This window comes from Triturus cristatus, chromosome 3_2 (genome assembly GCF_964204655.1).
Source record: "Triturus cristatus chromosome 3_2, aTriCri1.1, whole genome shotgun sequence".
Classification (NCBI taxonomy): domain Eukaryota; kingdom Metazoa; phylum Chordata; class Amphibia; order Caudata; family Salamandridae; genus Triturus; species Triturus cristatus.
The window spans coordinates 451,028,767-451,047,346 of NC_140584.1; the positions used below are offsets into that span (position 1 = coordinate 451,028,767).

At 46.2% G+C, this 18,580-nt stretch overlaps 1 protein-coding gene across 1 annotated transcript in view; it reads right to left on the reverse strand.

Annotated features, from left to right (window-relative positions):
• The window catches only part of OTOG (otogelin), a 1,045,291-nt gene that overhangs the window by 271,731 nt on the left and 754,980 nt on the right, over positions 1-18,580 (reverse strand). The window contains exons 40-42 of the mRNA XM_085647044.1: positions 13,072-13,255; positions 7,707-7,927; positions 5,626-5,764 (exon numbers count right to left, since the gene is read on the reverse strand). Of these exons, the coding sequence (XP_085503170.1) occupies positions 5,626-5,764; positions 7,707-7,927; positions 13,072-13,255 (544 nt within the window). The remainder of the gene's footprint in view (positions 1-5,625; positions 5,765-7,706; positions 7,928-13,071; positions 13,256-18,580) is intronic.

The window sequence follows — 18,580 nt, forward strand, 5'->3', positions numbered from 1 at the left end:
TGTCTTGATAGAAAACGACCAGTAGAGGTCAGTAAAATACCAGGGACTTTATTTTTTAAATGTTTCTGGCAACTGCTTCTATTAAACCTTCTTCTTAGAAAACGACCAGCAGAGGTCAGTAAAATACCAGAATCACTTTAGCATTCTCTAGATTCCAACCCATAGAAATTGTCTTCCACGTGCACCCGTACACAATAATATTTTTTTCAAATCTTGTATTTTCAGTGATACGACCACCGAAGGCCCTGATTTTATATTAAAAACAGAGCTTTGGACTATACCATTTCTCACTGAAAGGCAATATTTCTCTCCATGTGTTCCCATACCTGGCATGTCATGCAGTTTGGTGCTTACTTTCCCTTCATATCAAAGAACAGGCTAATGTGCTGCATAGCTAAGTACAGATATGGTCCCAAAGGCGAGCCCGATTGCATTGCACATGCTCGTTTTATTTAGCGAAGTTCCTCAGCTCGGATTGCTAAATGGCTTCCGAGTGAACATGGGAATAATACCCATCCTGGTGTAGCAGAGAACTAGGTAAGTAAAGTTTAGTTACACACTGTAGGATGTTTCCCATGCTGTTATGAGATTGAAGTTCATCATCAAACTGTACTTTTAGCTAGGTAGGCTTTGCTGGAGGCGAGTTATGTTGCTGTAAGAAATTAATAATCCCTGATCTGCCCTCCCTAGGCTTCTTGTCTCAATTTTATTAAGGCAGGAGAGCTTACAAAATATGTGCATTGATCTCTATAAAGTTCTTTTCCAGCTGTCAGCCAATTAGATGCTGCGGAGCAGCACTGAATGAGCTGAAGATATACCTGACAGCTCCCTGTTAGCTTTCTGACAACACAGATGAGTTCAGAAACGAGTCCATCATACATGGTTTGCTTAGGGGGGGGTTCTACTCTGGGACATTTGGACCGGCTCAAGTCCGGAAATTTAGAAAATATCCCAGCACGTTGCTGAATTCATTTGGAAATGTAATCTAAACAAATGCAGTAGCCTACACGCAATAGCTGTGAGTTAAGACATGTTAATATTTAACTCCCATATATCAGCTGCACCCCTTGTCAAGCAATGCCACTTCATAAGACCATTGGGAATCATCTCGCTCACCAGGGACCCTCTCACCGCCAAATCCAACCTCCACCAGGGAATGAAGGCCGTCGCCGGCTGGATGAAGGAAAGCCGACTTAAGCTGAACTCAGATAAGACGGAGATCCTCATCCTCGGGTCCAACCCCTCAGCATGGGACGGCTCCTGGTGGCCCGCATCACTGGGGGCCCCTACCGACCACGCACGCAACCTGGGAGTCATCCTCGACTCAAAACTCACCATGACCAAACAAGTCAACGCAGTCTCCTCCACCTGCTTCAACACCCTCCGCATGCTCCGCAAGATCTACAGATGGATCCTGACAAACACAAGGAAAACAGTCACCCAGGCCCTAGTCAGCAGCAGACTCGACTAAGGAAACGCCCTCTACGCCGGAGCCTCGTCCAAGCTCATCAACAGACTGCAAAGAATCCAGAACGCCTCTGCACGCCTGATCCTCGACGTCCCGTGCCACGACCACATCACCCCCCACCTGAGGAACCTGCACTGGCTCCCCGTCGACAGAAGAATCTACTTCAAGCTCCTGATCAAAGCACACAATGCAGTCGACAAAACCGGCCGAACCTATCTCAACAGCCGACCCTCTTTCTACATACCCAACAGGAAATTCCGCTCCGCTGACCACGCCCTGGCCACGGTCCCGCACATCCGTAGAACCACTTCCGGAGGCAGGCCCTTCCTCCACCGCGCCGCCAAGACCTGGAACACCCTCCCCCTCTACCTACGACAAACCGAAGACCTGCTGACCTTCAGGAGACAACTCAAGACCTGGCTTTTCGACCAGTAGCAGCAGCAGCCGCCCTCCCCCCCCCCAGCGCATTGAAACCCTTATGGGTAAGTAGTGCGCTTTACAAATTAACTAATTGATTGATTGATTGATTGACCCTTATAGTTTCAGTCATATAAGTCTCAACCTCATTTGAGAGAGTAGAGATTTGTAAGTGTAACTCTTCACTCCGATATGGATAATATCAAAACATTGGAGATGAGTACAGAGCATCTACACATGCAAACTTACTTGTGAATCGGGCCCAATAAATCTAATCGTAATACAGGTTTAAGTTTTTAGAACATGTGTGCCATTTCTATAGCCAGCAGATGGTGGTATTGTACCGTTGATATTCGAACATGAGATACAGAATTAACTGCCAGTATGTTCCAATTAATGGTTTTGAAAAAGCGAAAAAAGGTTTTCTAGCAGCCTTGAAAAAATATTAGAAATTGATGTAACCTTAGAAAGAGCTCAATAACAGAAGCACAGGATCCATGTCAGCAACAAGATTGTGTGGGGCCCACAGTATGTTGTCAGGTTTAAGTTTACAAAGAGGGTGGACCATAGAAGACTATTTGAAATTTGGTTACTTTTTAGATTGAGCAAACCTGATCCACAGTTATATTACCCATGGAAAGCTGTAATCTATGAGTAAGTAATGTACCCAGACAATGCGAAGTTGATTGTCTTCAGTTTGGGAAAAAGACTATATGATCTGGTGTATTAAAACCAAACAGGTCCAACTTATAGACAAACATGGACCAATTTTGGTTACTGAAAATGAGTTGCTGATTGGCATATGGCAAGCAAATCTTGGTCCTTTTGCATGCCTTTAGCTCAGGAGCGGCCGGTACAGGTAAGAGCGGTGGAGTGGTGGAGCGATGAGGCGGTGCAGAGGGAGTTGACAGAGGACATGATAGGGACAATAAAATAAATTAAACCACTTACCTTGAGCTCGCCACATCGCCAACCCAACGATGCAGCGAGTGCAAGGTAAGTGGTTTTATTTATTTTATTCTTCCTATCCCGTTGTCTTTTGACTTCCCACCATTCCCCCCCACCGCCTCACCGCTCTTACTTTTACCATCCGCGCCTGCTATAGTTGTGCTGTTTAATGCATTTAGAAAACCCAGGAGCATATCTACAAGCCCCTACCGCCACAGACACATCAATTTTGTTGGATGCTCCGGTGGCTAGCGCCATTTTCAATATTTTCAAGGTGGCACTAAGCCACTCAGCGTTGCTTATCCCCACCTTGTAAATATGCCCCTTTCCGCCGCAGTCCTCTGCGGCAAGGGAGGGTGCAATGGGTGTTGCTGTGAGCGTTCCACCGAAACACCCATTGCTGGTTGACACTGCGCCAGATTTACAATGAGGTGTAAATCTGTGTTAGTGCCAAAACTAACGCCATGCAAGATCAGGCATAAGAATGGCGTACAAGGAGAAATATTTGTATTTCTCCTTGTATTTGCTTCTTCTATGTGTGCTGCATTCTGCAGCACCCATAGAAAGAGCAAAATGCCATTAATGATTGTTTATGTGCAGGCAGGTGTGCCTTCCTGCACATAAACAATCATTTAATAAGGACGATTTGCTACTTCCATGTGTGCTGCAGAATGCTGCACAAATATGTGACGTTACAACGCGATCATTTACATGGCAGTACATTCCTTCACGGTTATTACAACAACTTGCGCAAGATGCGCTGGACTTAGGAATAGTATGATTTACTATTCCAACTCCAGCCTATGTAACAGTAGGGAAGGTGTTGGAATAGTAAATTCCTTAGTGTATAGAGCCATCCAGCGCAAGTCGTAAAGACTTGTGCTGTAATGACCGCGATGTAAATGTATCTCAGTGTAACGACCTCGTTGTAAAGGTCGTTCACCATGTAGCACTCATAGAAGTAACAAATAGCCATTATGGATTGTTTATGTGCAGGAAGGGACATTTTCGTGCACATGAAATACCCTTCCCACATAGTGCAAGGGTGACTGCGTTGGCGCTAGGCAGCTAATTCTAGCACTAGGGAAAACACAGGGGTGTGCCGTATTGATTAAATACGGCACACCCCTGCGTTTTGAAAATGCCGGAGCATGGTGCTGCCAAATTTGGTGCAGCTCCCGGCTCTGACTTTATGTAGTAAATATGCCCCCCAGTTACGCCACAAAATGATGTGTTGCTGCCCCAGCACACAAATCAAATACCACATGCAGGCCAATCAGCAATCTTATCACTATAGTTCACCATTGCTTGCATGAATTGTGTGTTTCTGGCTTTTTCATGATAAAAGCAATAGGTGATGCTCACTTGGGAACTTGTAGCTTTTTGCCACAAAATAAATCTCTAAATTTTGGCATGAATCTTACTCGCCTTCAAGAGTACTTGCATTTGTTTTCATCATGTGCATCGCAGCTGCCTCAACTAGTGGTGTGTCAAGAAAGCCGTGGGCCGTAATGGAGGCAAGAAATTTGGGATCTTCATTTCCTATGTTGGAACTAAAAAAGAGCTACAGTTTTGTGTGAGGATGGCTCCTCAGACCCTGAGAGCTGATGCCACTGCATCTGCTACTCTAGTGATAGCGGCGTCCCTGGCACAACCCTGAAGGTGTTCTTGCTTTCAGGTTGAGACTGACCACAGGTCGTATCTTTACTCCTTACTCACTCCTGAACCCTAAAATACCCTTACCCCTTAGTTTCTACCCACCCCTCACCTCTAAAGAACCCTTAAACCCTTTACCTCGACCCGTTCCTGAACCCTAACAAACCCCTACCTCCCTTAAATGTACCCCTCCCTGAACTCTAAAAAACCCTTACATCCCTTTACCGCTATGCACTCCTGAACCCTAAGGAAACCATACCAACTTTACCGCTGCCCACCTCTGAGCCCTAAAAAACCCGTACCCCCTTTCACTACCCTTCCCTGAACCCTAAAAAAAAACTTTCGTCCCTTTATCTCTACCTGCCCCTGACCTTAAAAAACACTTACCCCACTTTACATCTAGCCATCCCTGAACACTAAAAACCCTTAACTCCCTTTCCGTCTACCCACCTCTGAAACCTAATGCCTTATATTTCTTTAGATCTACTCCCATTACACTTACCCATCCCTTAACCATTACCTTATTTAAATGACATAATATTTATGTTATTATAAAGTACTTACCTGAGTGACAAAGTACCACTGAGTAAAGTACCAAAAAGGGTCCTGAGTGGTACTTACTCGAGGGGTAACGTCCTCTGGGGTAAGTATTGCTAGTTAAAACTGCATACTATCTGCTATATATTAGTCCCAGGCACACGTTATATTGAAAATACTGAGTAAAAATTCAAAGATGAAGAAACACACTTTTCCCGGTGAGGAGTTCCAAGTTACCAGTCATCTTGGAATGAGCAACAATGTTTGTCTGCATTTTGTCCTGTTTTTTTCTCACTGTAATGTTTTCCTGGAGCCATCAGGCTTGGTCACTGAAAAGGTGATACTTTGAGGGTTCTTCTTGTACAACTTTCCGGATTATTTAGACAATGGAATTATTTATTTTAACACTAGGATGCAAAGCATTTGTTTGAATTCTGGAATTATCGATATGCAATATATGCTTCTTCAATTCCAAATTGTACAAGGCATATTTGTTTGTATTATCAGTATTTTGAAGCAATCTCGATATTTTCAATCTTTAAGTAAACAGCCAACCATTTAAATAGATTTCTTTCCTTAATGATTAGTAAACTACTTACGACAAAAGTCAGCATTCCTCCATTCAATGCAGATATTGAATTTGTGACACATGGATGCATAGGTGGACAAAGCAATACAGGGACTCCGTAGGTACTCAGCGTCCTGAACCCACAGTTCACAAAAGAATTCTGGTGGAACCTACAAGAAAGAAGGGAATCACATGGGCACATAACGAGATGAGTTTGACACAAAATGTTTAATTAATTTTCATTTTTTTAAAAGGTAAAAACACTGCCATTTTCCTCTTTCACAGTTTTTCCAATAGTTTCCAAAACGGGTAACTGAGTAAAGCGAATTGTCATTAAATCTATGGGTGTCATTCAAAGTTTGGTCGAATAAGCATGCTGCAATAAAATGAATTGGTGGACCTCCCACCCCACCAAACATGGAGGCCCTTATTCATGGGGTTTTGGCATAAGGCAGTGCAGCAAGTCGTGTGCAGCACTTCCGTACGTCAAAGTGCGAGAGCAGGAATGCACTGTATTTATACAATAAGATGCATTCCTGTCATTTCCCCTGCACTGGCGCCATTTCAGCAGCCTTGCGCCAATGCAGGCACCCTTGCACCTGTGTGTTGCAAACAGTAACTCTCTGGTGGCACAAGGGGCTCATAAATATGCCCTGTGGTTTCCACACCTGGGGAACCACTGCGATTCCAATGGTGGAGCCTCACCTGCCTCTGCCATCAGAAAACTTCGACCCAATGGCCCGTCCGCTCCTGTGTTGAAAGGTCACAGTGACTAGCCCACCCAATCTAAGGCATTTCATCTGCCACTAGATTTACCTTCTGGGTCTGCCAAGATAGGCGTGGCAGATTTGGTTTGGGAAAAAGTATAATGCCTCCATGTGAAAGGAGAAAGCTTCCTGCAGGTTAAGGCCATTTATTTTATTTTTTGGTACAAACAAGCGTCCACTTTGGGAATTTGTCTAAGAGAAAAAAAATACAGAGGAATCAAAAAAGTGTTACTCACTCAGCATTGAGCCCTACCAACAGCGCATCCCTGCACCACCCTATGCACTCTGGACAGAGAAATCTCTACCATGCAGGCAGGTATCTCTAGATATAGTGGGAAAGATTATTTATTCACTGGTGGGCTTACGACAGACACAGTGTAAATGGGCACATATAGGGAAACAGGGAAACAAAACAATCGAGAGGGACCTTGGTAGATGACCACATAGTCTTTTTTTTACATTACATACTGCATCACTTTAAAATACATTAGATGCCATCAATTGTTGTTTATGACAGTTTCAAAGAACAAACAAAGCTACTGAAACCACAAAGATAGGGATGGGTCACACTTTTTTGTATTTAGTCCATAAGGGAAACAGATGTACAATAAAGTGCTGGGGTACTGTGAACGACACAGTGCTCATTGCAGAGAAGTGTAAATGAGGAAATCATGCAGAACTGTTTTTCAAAAGAATCGGTACTGACTCCAATGTTTTGAAGGCAAGTGCCACATGAGTTTCAAGAAGCAGGCACCCAACAGTATCCTTTTGCCTTTTGCAAAGCCATAAAGACCTGGCTTTTTCCGGCGTAATTCCTTTCCACCTTTGCTGATACTAAACTTAGCAGTCCAGCCCCAATGCAGGCACCCTTGCACCATGGTGCTAAGGTGTCTGCGTTGAGGAGAAATTGTTTGGGGCATATTTATAAGGGAAGCGGCAGAGTGAGACGTTAGCCTTCCTGGCTTAACGCCGCACTCCACCACTTCAGAAATGCAGGGTGGCACCATATTTACAAGAATATGGCACAGCCCTGCGTTTCCCCCTGCGCTGGCACTACATGTAGCAGCCTAGCGCCAACATAGGCACCCTTGCACCATAGTGAAAGGGTGTCTGTGTTGCACGGAAGATTGTTTGTTTATGTGCGGGAAGGGTGACCTTCCTGCACATCAACAATCTTTAAATGCTGTTTTGTAACTTCTATTTGTGCTGCTTACCCGCTATAAATCTAAAATTGTCTATTTAATATTTTTTTTAAAAGGATATCCCTTCTGTTTTGTTGGTGCACTGCTCACATAGTGTAAGTAAGCCAGAGTAAGGATGCTTTTAAGTTTGTAAAGGTACATACATAAGAGTGGCAGCCGATGAAGGAGGGGTTGGCCAGCATGATCAAACACTCCGAGCAGTCTTCGACTGAGCAGTTGACATCCCGGTGCCTCTGCTTCCCAACATATTTTAATGTGTAGGGCAGGAGCCAGCTGTCCATAAAGGTTATGGGGTCATCCACCGGACTCAGAACATTTCCATTAGGCAGCACTAGGTCGTTCGTTAAATTCCCATCACAGAGACCTGCGTTCAATCAAATAAAAACCCGATATTGTAATGTAAGACAGGAGCAATAATTCATAATTATTTCTTAAATGGCGTGAGTCAATTTGTGTAGTTTTATTTCATGTCGCATTATTTGTTTACTTCTATTACACTAATGACCAATCGTATGCTTTAACTGTGATTACTAAAAAGACTTGGAACTGTAAAAGCAAAATAGGGTGAGGTAAACAAAATCTAAAAGTTAAAAAAACAAATCCAATATCACAGATGCATAAGGACCCTCAGCAGCCAAGGGGACTTCATCCCCCAACCAGTAGTGCACCAGGAGCCACATTTGCAGAGTGCTGGAGAAAGGGGGTGTGGCCTCCAGACACCTCTTAGCAATCCCGCTGTGTGGGACTTACTGGAGCCCGAACAGCTTGACAGAATTGCACCAAATTTGGCAGAAAGGCAGAATTGGGTTTGCAGATTGTTCTTGTTGTTATTTTGTGTAGATCCATTAAGCAGATGGTGACACATTTAAAAGAATCAAGATAGTGATATCTGTGGCTACAACAACTTCATGAAAAATAGCAAGCTCATGCGACGCAATGCAGGGCTCTGATTGGCTGCCAACACTTCAACCAGGAAGTGTTGGCAGCCATCTTGGGAGTCGGCCTCAGCTGAGTCCCTCAAATAAATTTACAAAAAGAAAAGAAAAAGGGTAGGGTACGAATAACCTGACCCCCAAGCCTTTGTCTTGGGGTCAAGCTGGACCCCACCACAGCTTAAAAGCATTTTTAAATAATAAAAAAAACTGCAGTGAATTCACAATATTTGCGAATTCACAGGAATAAAAAAAGCAAGCATGGGCTCCAGCGCTTGCTTTTAAATAACCCCCGGGGTCGGCCAGGTCATGGGGGCCTATTATAAAAATAGAAGAGGACGCATGAGGCCCCCCTCCTAGAGATTAAGAAAGACCACCACCTCCCCAGGCATGGCTTTTTATGTATGCGGGGGCACCCATGCAGCACCTCCCGCACCTTGGGGAATCCCGACTCCCCAGGGCAAATGCTGATAAAGCTATGCAGGGCCTGCAGTCCCCCTGCCCCCCTCCGCCCGAAACCCCAGCAACTACCACCTCCCAGGGGCATTTCAAAATATGACTGCAGGCAGCCCGCTAGGCCTGCCCGCACTCCGGATACCACCACCTCCCTTGGCAAATTATATTAAAATAATGTGGGGGGGCCTGGGCAGCACACCCAAAGTCCTGAGGACCGCCACCTTTCCAGAGCATTTACAAACATATATCTGAGAGGGCCCAGGGACTGCCACCTCCCCGGAGCTACACATATATGATGAATGTGGGGGGCCTGATTTCCTCCTGCAGCCCCAGGGACTGCCACACAGAGATCACCACTTCCAGGAGCTGAAATAAATTAATGTAGGGCATCTGTCACAGCCCCCTGGCCCTGGGACCACCACCTCTCCAAGGCTAAGGTTTACAAAGGAAGGGGCCACACAGACCCTCTCTTGGAACCATTTATGGTCCTGGGGACCGTTACCCCCAAGGGCAGGCTCATGCTATGTCCGAGTTGCCTTCCCTCAGGAGAAGGCTGTTTGCAATTGCTCTCCCACCAGGCAAAAGCAAAAATAACCATGCTTTCTGCAAACTGGTGCTGTCACACAGTCCTTGCTTGCAGAAAGCAGGGTTTTCATCTGTTTCCCTGCATGCAAATATGTGTGCAGGGAATCAGATGAAAACATTGCTCTGACAGATAGGGAAGCGGCCTTTCAGCAGCCCCCTGTCTGTCAGAGCAATACCGGCTCCCGCAAGAGGCAGGGAGCTGGCTGGGAAAATGGGGCCTCGAGCCTCTCCCACGGTCCCAATTGCACACTGGATACCCTGGGGACACGCAGGTGACATGGCCGGGCCTCGGGGATGGGGTTCCCGGGGCCAAAATCGGCTTGGGAAGGTGGGTGGTGCAGCCCCCTCGCCTTATAAAAATAAAGAGGTTGGACCTCGGTACAAGGGGTCCCCAGGACCAAAATTGGACCTGGGAGTGGGGCTGTGTGGCTCCCACTTCCAATAACACATAAAATATAGTATCAGAAAGACGCTAATTGAAGCCAACAATGAGCGGGAAGAGACAAAATAGAGATCAGAAATGAGCAGTAAGAGACAAAATAATGGTAAGAATACAGCAGAAAATGGCAAAATAATGGTAAGAATACAGCAGAAAGAGGCAAAATAGAGATAAGAAAGTATCAGAAAGAGTTAAAATAGAGATTTGAAATGAGCAGAAATAGGCAAAATAAAAGCCCGCAGAGAGCAGAAAGAGGCAAAATAAAGGACCGCAGCGAGTCAAAAAAGGCAAAATAAATGTCAGAAAGGAGCAGAAAGAGGGAGAATAAAGGTCAGAAACGAGCAGAAAGAGGCAGAATAAAGGTCAGCAATGAGCAAGAAGAGGCAAAATAGAGGTGATAAACAAGCAGAAAGAGAGAAAATAGAGGTCAGAAACGAGTAAAAAGAGCAAAAAGAGGCAAAATAAAGGTGAGGAACAAGCAGAAAGAGGCAGGATAAAGGCGAGAAACGAACAGGAAGAGGCAAAATAGAGATCAGAAACAAGCAGAAAAAGTCAAGTAAAGGTCAGCAGTGAGCTGAAAGAGACAAAATAAAGGCCAGCAGCGAGCAGAAAGAGGCAAAATAGAGATCAGAAATTAGCAGAAACAGGCAAAATCAGCCCAACGCAGCCCCCTCCCATAATAAAAATAAAAACTAAAAAAGACCAGGTCCTGAGGGATGTGGTCCCGGGGCCAAAATCGGCTAAGGGTGGGGGGGCCACGTGGCTCAAACCCTATAATATAACAGCCGGAACCCGAGGAGTGGGGGCCCCGGGGGCTGGGACCAGCCCAGGAAGGCAAAATATCAGTAACTAGCAGAAAGAAGCAAACTAGAGATCAGAAACTAGCAGAAAGAGGCTAAATAAAGGTCAGCAGCGAGCAGAAAGAGGCAAAATAAAGACCAGCAGTGAAGAGAAAGAGGAAAAATAAAGGTGAGAAACAAGCAGAAAGAGGGAGAATAACGTTAAAAAATGAGGAGAAAGAGGCAGAATAAAGGTCAGCAATGAGCAGAAAGAGGCAAAATAAAGGTGAGAAACAAGCAGAAAGAGGCAGGATAAAGGTGAGACACGACCAGAAAGAGGGGGAATAAAGGTCAAAAATGAGCAAAAAGAGGAGGAATAAAGGTAAAAAATTAGCAGAAAGAGGCTAAATAAAGGTCAGTAGTGAGCAGAAGCAGGCAAAATAGAGATGAGAAACAAGAAGAAACCTGCAAAATTAAGGTCAGCAATGAGCAGAAAGAGGCAAAATAAAAGCCAGAAATCAGCAGAATAAAGGTCAGAAATGAGCAGAAAGAGGCAGAATAAAAAGGTCAGAAGTGAGTAGAAAAAAGGCACTCATGCACCCACTCATAGAACAACTCAGACACTCGTACAATCACTCACACACCCATTCACTCATGCACCCACTCACAGACAAAATCTGACATGCACACCCACACACAGACACAGTCACACACACAAGTACCCACTTACAGAATCACTCATACTGTCTCTCACTAATTCACAGATCTACTCAGAGACTCACCCACCAACTCACAGACCCTCTCAGAGATCACACACCCACTCACAGACCCACCCAGACACTCATATACACACTTACAGTCCCACTCATACTCTCTCACACCCACATACAAACCTACTCAGACACTCATATACCTACTGGGACACTCATACACTCACTCACACACTCATTGTCAATGTTAGTGGTCACAGTTAGGAAGAAAATGAAAGAAAAAGCTTACAAATTCATTAGTGTTAGGAAATAGAATTTAAAAAACTGTAAAAAATCACTGAAAAAAAAAAGTTACAAGAAGGATGGTATAGTTAGAAAAAAGAATAACAAAACCTTAGAAATTCACTAAAATACCCCAAAGGTTAAAGGGACGTTCACAGAAAAAGATAACATAAAACAAGCTTGGGCTCCCGAGCTTGTTTTGGAAATAGTCCTTGGTGGGACAGGTCTCTGTGGCATGTACATATATGTATGAAGATTAAAGGATGGCGGGCGCACAGCCCCCCCCCCTCTCCTTGGGCATTTTTATGCCCTGGGGACCACCACCTCCCTGGGTGTATATTTGTATTTGGGAGGGCCGTACAGACACCCGGGCCCTGAGACAGCTACCTTCTCAGGGCTAACTACCAAGAAATCGGGGGGCCTCATCGACCCCCGTGCCTCAGGGACCTTCACCTTCCCCAGGCTAAATTGATCATAATGGTGGGGCCTTTTGGAGTTCCCCGGCCTGGGGGCCACCACCTCCCCTGGGCCTAATTAACATTGAGACCTTGTCGGAGGCTTAACCTCCTTTCTCAACAACTCTGCAAAGGGGCCTCCTGGTGCACTACTGGTTGGGGATGAAGTTCCCTTGGCTGCTGTGAGTTGTTGGGGCCAAGAACCTCTATTGTTGCCACAAGTAAGTCCTCCACAGCCGGATTTCTGTAATGTGGTCAGAGGCCCTGCCCCCTTTCTGCACAGGGGCCTTCTGGCACACCCCTGGTTGGGGGAAGAAGTCTCCTTGGCTGCTGAAGGTTGTTGGGGGCCAAGAACCTCTATTGTTGCGACAAGTAAGTCCCCTACTGCTGGATTGCTGAGACTTCATCGGAGGCCCCGCCCCCTTTCTCAACCACTCTGCAAAGGACCCCGGCCACCTGGTGCACTATAGGTTGCAGCAGCGGTGGCTTGAGCTCTATCACACTCACCTATGGCACACAAAAATCCACTCCATGGCGGAGTGCGGAGTTTATTGGTAAATTCACATTCTTTACAGAATGTAGAGTTGCTGGATTTCACAAACTTAGACACCGGAGCAAAATGTTATGCCCAGTCCTAGTTGATATTCACAGACCCACTCAAAGACTCATGCAGCCACTCACTCACCCATTCTCAAAGGTTACAGATTACAGTCAGGAATTTCTTTTTTAAATGTCGAAATTTCCTGAAAAAACTCAAGTTTACAGGTTTAAGACAAATGTTTAACAAAATACAATACAGATTCCAAACAATAAGCATAAAGAAAGTCGCAATTGATGTACTGTTTCTTATTACCTCTTTTCTATACTTACCGCATAGGCCAATGCCTGTGGGTTTGCTGGTGAGATTGGACTCAATAATCATTATCCCAGTGCTATGAAACCATTGTATTTTAAGATTTGTTGGTGTGTCTATTACATACATGTTCCCAGTGTCAACAATTTTGTAGCCATATTGTCGAACTGTAGGCCAAGCAAACCGTGAATTGACAGTGATCTGAAAGAAACGTGAAAGGACAAACATTAAATTTGTTGCCCTTGGCTATAAAACACGACCTATTCAGCTACCACAATGCACAATACACAAACCAGGCCTTGATCAGATGCAAATTAATTTGTGATGGCCTGATGTAGAGTTTAACTCTGAGAGATAGAACAATAAATTGGAATTGTCAGTAACATGCATCTAGTTTCCTGCTTTGCTGAGCTGCCAGCTGGGCCTGGGATTGTATGGTTCTCCAAGGCATGCTTGAGGCATGCAGTTGCACTCAAACGGCACTCATGAAAGTTCAGACAGTGCAGACGCCACTGGGGTCCCTGATCGCAGGGACTATGAAGACTGTAGCAGAAAGAGAAAGTAAGCAGGGGTTTAAGTTATTTTTCCACATTTCACAGGTTCCACTACATGCCCTTCCATTAAACCCTCAGCAATAAATAAAAAGTTGTTGATGGGCAAGGGGTCAGACAAGGCTTCAACACTATCTTATCACAAGAGAACAAACAGTTTAAGATGTCACTTCTGCTACTCCTGGAGTGTTGGTCAATTGGCATATATGTGGTCAAGGCCCTTTATTCCGTAGTTGAAATATGTAACATTTGCAATATGTAACAGCCTTACACTGGAACGAAGTCCAGGACTGACCACGGAACCAAACTTGCCCATTCTTAAATGAATGCCTTGAGGAGAGGAAAAAATGTAGATCACAATCTGGGTGATTTACAATTTACCTTTTCCTTGTATTTATGATAGCCTGGTATATGCCATGTAATGGAATTAGATGGCAGCCTAAGCAGGGAATACATCATTTGTTTGAGGAACACCATCAGAACTTCCAGATATGGGTAACAATTCTCAGGGAATGTCCTTGCACCTGATTTGTCTTTATGAACCTCAAATCACAGAAGAAGCTACATGGAAAATGGAAAACCATACTCTGAAAACAGTCAGTAAAATATTTAAATTAATCTTTGTAAACCACTGGAATTACCTGAGGTAATATTGCATCACTTTTAAGCTCATGTGTGCCATTGAGGATTGGAGCCCACCTTAAGCAAATCAGTCTGATTGAAAATTTCAGGACATGCTGTATCCGAATGGGACAACCTATAACTCCACATTTTAATGCCAGTGAGGTGTTAATTCTCTCTCAATACCCTGAAAGGCAACATGTCAAAACACACCTCCATAGTCTACCTAGATGGGATAGATTATTATTTTGCTTCAATGTGTACAAACCTAGACTAACGGCACAACCATACTCCGAGAGCCTTCCATGATTCACTGATCCACTTTGAGACTTCAGTGGGTTTTGCACCATGTTAGCCAAGCAAAGGCAGCATTGGGTAACCTTTGCCTCTCTTTAGCAGTCTGTGACATCTGCACCATGCATTATCTATCTCTCCTTTCACTGCTCCTACCACACTGAAGACCACTGCCTTGACTTTATGTTTGTCAGGATTGTTAAATTAAAACATCTTCAGAAAGTGCATCTCCATTGGGCAGTTTACTTACTATGACTAACCAATGGGATGTGATAGTATACTGACTGGCAAGACTGTCCTAGTCCTCTACAGTTCATGATGGCACATGTAGTCAGAAACAGTGTTTACTCAACTTAAAGTGCCCGCTTGCATGCACAAGTGCAGCAGAGCACTTCGCAACCCTTGACACTTCCTGGAGGGGGCATGTCTTCCTGCTGTATGAGTCATAGTCAAGTTACAGCACAGCTCCAGGGTGCTAGTCTTGGGCTCCAAAAACAAAATCAACAGCTCCCCTGATGAGCATGAGTCTGCTGCAATCAATAAAAGGCGTGGGGTTGCACACTGGTTGTCAAAACTGTATAAGACATCCACAATGCATGAAGTCACAGTCATTAGTCATTGACTACAAGTGGTCACTTGTGTGTTCAAGTGTAACACAGTACTTGGTAACCCTTGATAAGTGTTTCTACTTTTGCATTTATCTCAAGAATAAGTCTTGGTGGGGGGCATGTCTTGCTACCGTAGTATTCTTGGATGAATGCCAGCAAGGCTCTGAAATGGTAAGTCCCTGTGAAAATTTACTATGAAATACCTCTTTCAGAAATTCACAAATAGTTTTCAGTGACATTCAAGAATCTCATAATAGAATCATGCAGTTCTACACTTTACAAGATCCTCTTTCTACGAGGTTTCCACCACAATAGCCAACAGTACACTTTTTGGTCATCAGACAATGCTGTTCCTCCTAGATCTTCCAAAACGTGCACTCATAACCCAAGTTTTTCTCCCAGACCATCCATAAACCAAATTTGTTCTAATGGAAAAGCTGTCGAGGCACTCTAAGATGCCCATGGTTTTCCAGACTACCCCTAGTATTGGCAAAAGAGCTGTATGCGCAGCTAAACTTGTCCTGCAACCACTTTCTTGCAGTCCGAAATCAATAAAAAAGGATTGTGTGAAGTTCTTGAAATCGCTGAAGCACTGGAAGGAGCACTTAGGGGCACAGTCCACCATGCTAGTTTCTGAGAAGATGGCAAATCATTTTTTTTATGTTTAAAGGCTTTATTGCGGAAAAAACAGGGTATGTAAGCTTCAGAATAAGTCAATAAAAACACATAAATCTGGACAAAACTATTAATCCTTAGACTAGACTTAGTGCAATATAACAAATAACTGTGAAGAGGGAGAGGAGTGGGAAAAAAGGGAAGGGATACAAGAAAAAACTGGATATACCTAACAATTCAAATATTACAATATTACAACGATGACAACTAATTTTGATAAACATTGGGTGGCCAATTCGCTTAGAGTTTATGCAAATCAGTGCAGTAATTCGCTTAGAGTGGTGCAGTCAGCTCCCTTCCTGCACTGCCACGCTTTAGCAGCCATTTTCCAGTGCAGGCACCTTTATAGCATATTGCAAGGGTGTCTGCGTAGTGGCCAGCAAACATTATGTGCAGTAAAGTGTTCATTCCTGTTACCAAAACTATGCTTTAAGGTGTTTTCCTCTTTGTGTGTGTACTGTAGAATGCAGCACACATGCGAAAAAGGAAAACACAAGGAGAAGCCACCTGGCAGTACAGTGTTCTTTTTTTTTTTTTGATAAACAAGTTTTTATTGTTTTTAGCAATACAACAACAGAAACTGTCGGGCCCTTCAAACCAACACCACACAGCAATACAGTAAAAAGCGCACTACATTCCCACCCTCCCCTAAAAACTCTCCCCCATCTTCCAAACCACCCTACTAAGGTATGTTGCCCAGCGATTTCCCCCAAACTTTCCGGTATTTCTTGGGGCAACCTCGTGCCTGATAAAGAGTCCGCTCCTGCGCCGCACACCAGTCCACCCCGGCGCCCCACTTAGCTATGCTTGGCGGCAGCGGTTGCTTCCACGCCGCTGCAATGTCTCGCTTGGCCACCATCAAGGCCGTCATGAGAAATAGCTGTTCTGGGCATGTACCATCCAAGCCATCCGTGATGCCCAGTAGGGAGTGTCTAGGCTCATGCGGCACCTCCCACCCCAGGACCTCCGTAAGCTCGGACTCAATGCCCCTCCAGAACCCCTCCAGCTCCGGGCAAGACCACACCATATGAAGGAAGTCGGCCGGCTCGGAGCCACAACGGGGGCAAGCCGCATCCCCGGAGAGGCCCGCGCTGTGTAGGCGAGCCGGCGTGAGATAAGCAGTATGCAGGTAATAAATTTGGATGAGTCTCAGTTTAGCGGAGGCCGTCACCAAGCGGGGGGCCATAAGGGCATCCCGCCAGTCGGCCTTGTCCAGGGGACCCACCCAACCCTCCCATCGCTCCTGAAGGCCCTCAAGGGATGCAGGGGTGCAGTTGATGAGGGAGCGGTAAATCCTGGAAATGCCCCCCCTCCCCAAATTGCCCAGCATGACGTGAGCATCCGGGGGGCTGTGGTCCGGCAGCCGGACGTCCAGTGGGGTGTAGGTGCGCATGGCGTGGCGCAGCTGGAGGTATCCATAAAATTAGGAGGAGTGGAGGGAGAAGCGCGCCTGCAGCTCTGAAAAGGAACACATTCGTCCGCCCCGCCAGACGTCCCCCAGCTGGGAAACGCCAATTAGATCCCACGATCTGAAGCCTTCCAGCTCCGCGACCTCCCGCAACCACGTCCCGTGCCACAGGGGAGTGACCCGGGTCAGCCTCCCCATCCATCGGGTATGACGGAGAGCCGCTCGCCAGGACAGGAATACTGCCCTGGTGATGTCCGGGCAAGAGGCAGGGATGGAGGCGCCGTACAGGCAATTCTGAATACCGGAGAAACCCAAATCCCCAAGTTCCACCCTGTAGGCCGGGTCGGACCAACCCCCCCCAACCAGTCATGAATGACCAGAAGGCGGGTGGCCAGATAATAGAGGTAGAGATTAGACATGCCCAGGCCCCCGTCAAAGGTGGGTATGCGGCACGTCGATAGAGCCAGCTGGTGCCTCCCACTGCCCCAGAGGAATCTCGTCGCCATCCCGTCCAGTTCGCGGAACCAAGGTCGCGGAAAGGAGAGGGGGGTGTTTTGCAGCACATACAGAAACCGGGGAAGAATCATCATTTTGTAGAGGGCCACCCTCCCTAGCGGATTGAGGGGCAGCTGGTGCCAACGCGCCAAGTCCGCCTTGGCTTTCTTGACCAGGGGGGTGACGTTAAGCGACCAACTCAGCTCCGGGAGGAGGGAGACCCAGATGCCCAGGTATTGAAATGACAGCCGGCGGAGAGGGATGGTCGCTTGCCAATCAAAACATTCCCTGGAGGGGTGCAACGGAACCAGGACTGATTTCCGCGAATTGAGGGATAGACCAGACGCCCGGCCGAAACGGCCCAGGATGGATAGTGCACGGTGTCCGGAGCGCGCCGGGTCACCAAGATACAGCAGGACGTCGTCCGCATAGAGGGCGATTTTGTCAGCCTCGAGGCCAGGCCACTCCCAGCCCCGAAGGAGGGGGTCAGATCTAATCAGGGCGGCCAGGGGTTCCATCACGAGGGCGAAGAGAAGGGGGCAACCCTGCCGCATCCCCCGGCCGATCCGAAATGGCCTCGATAGCGCTCCGTTAACCAATACCCTGGCACGGGGTTGGGCATAGAGGACTCGCACCATCCCCACGAACCGGGGGCCAAAACCCATGTGGGTCAGGACTTCAAATAGGTAGGTCCACCCCACTGAGTCGAAAGCCTTTTCGAAATCAGCGAGGAGGAGAGCGAGGTATGGAGTCAGTCGATGGCGGTGGGCCAGGGCCACATGGAGGTGGCGAAGACAGTGGCGGGTGCCCCGAGCGGGCATGAAGCCACACTGGTCCGGGTGGACCAAGGTTGACAACAAGGGCCGAAGCTGTT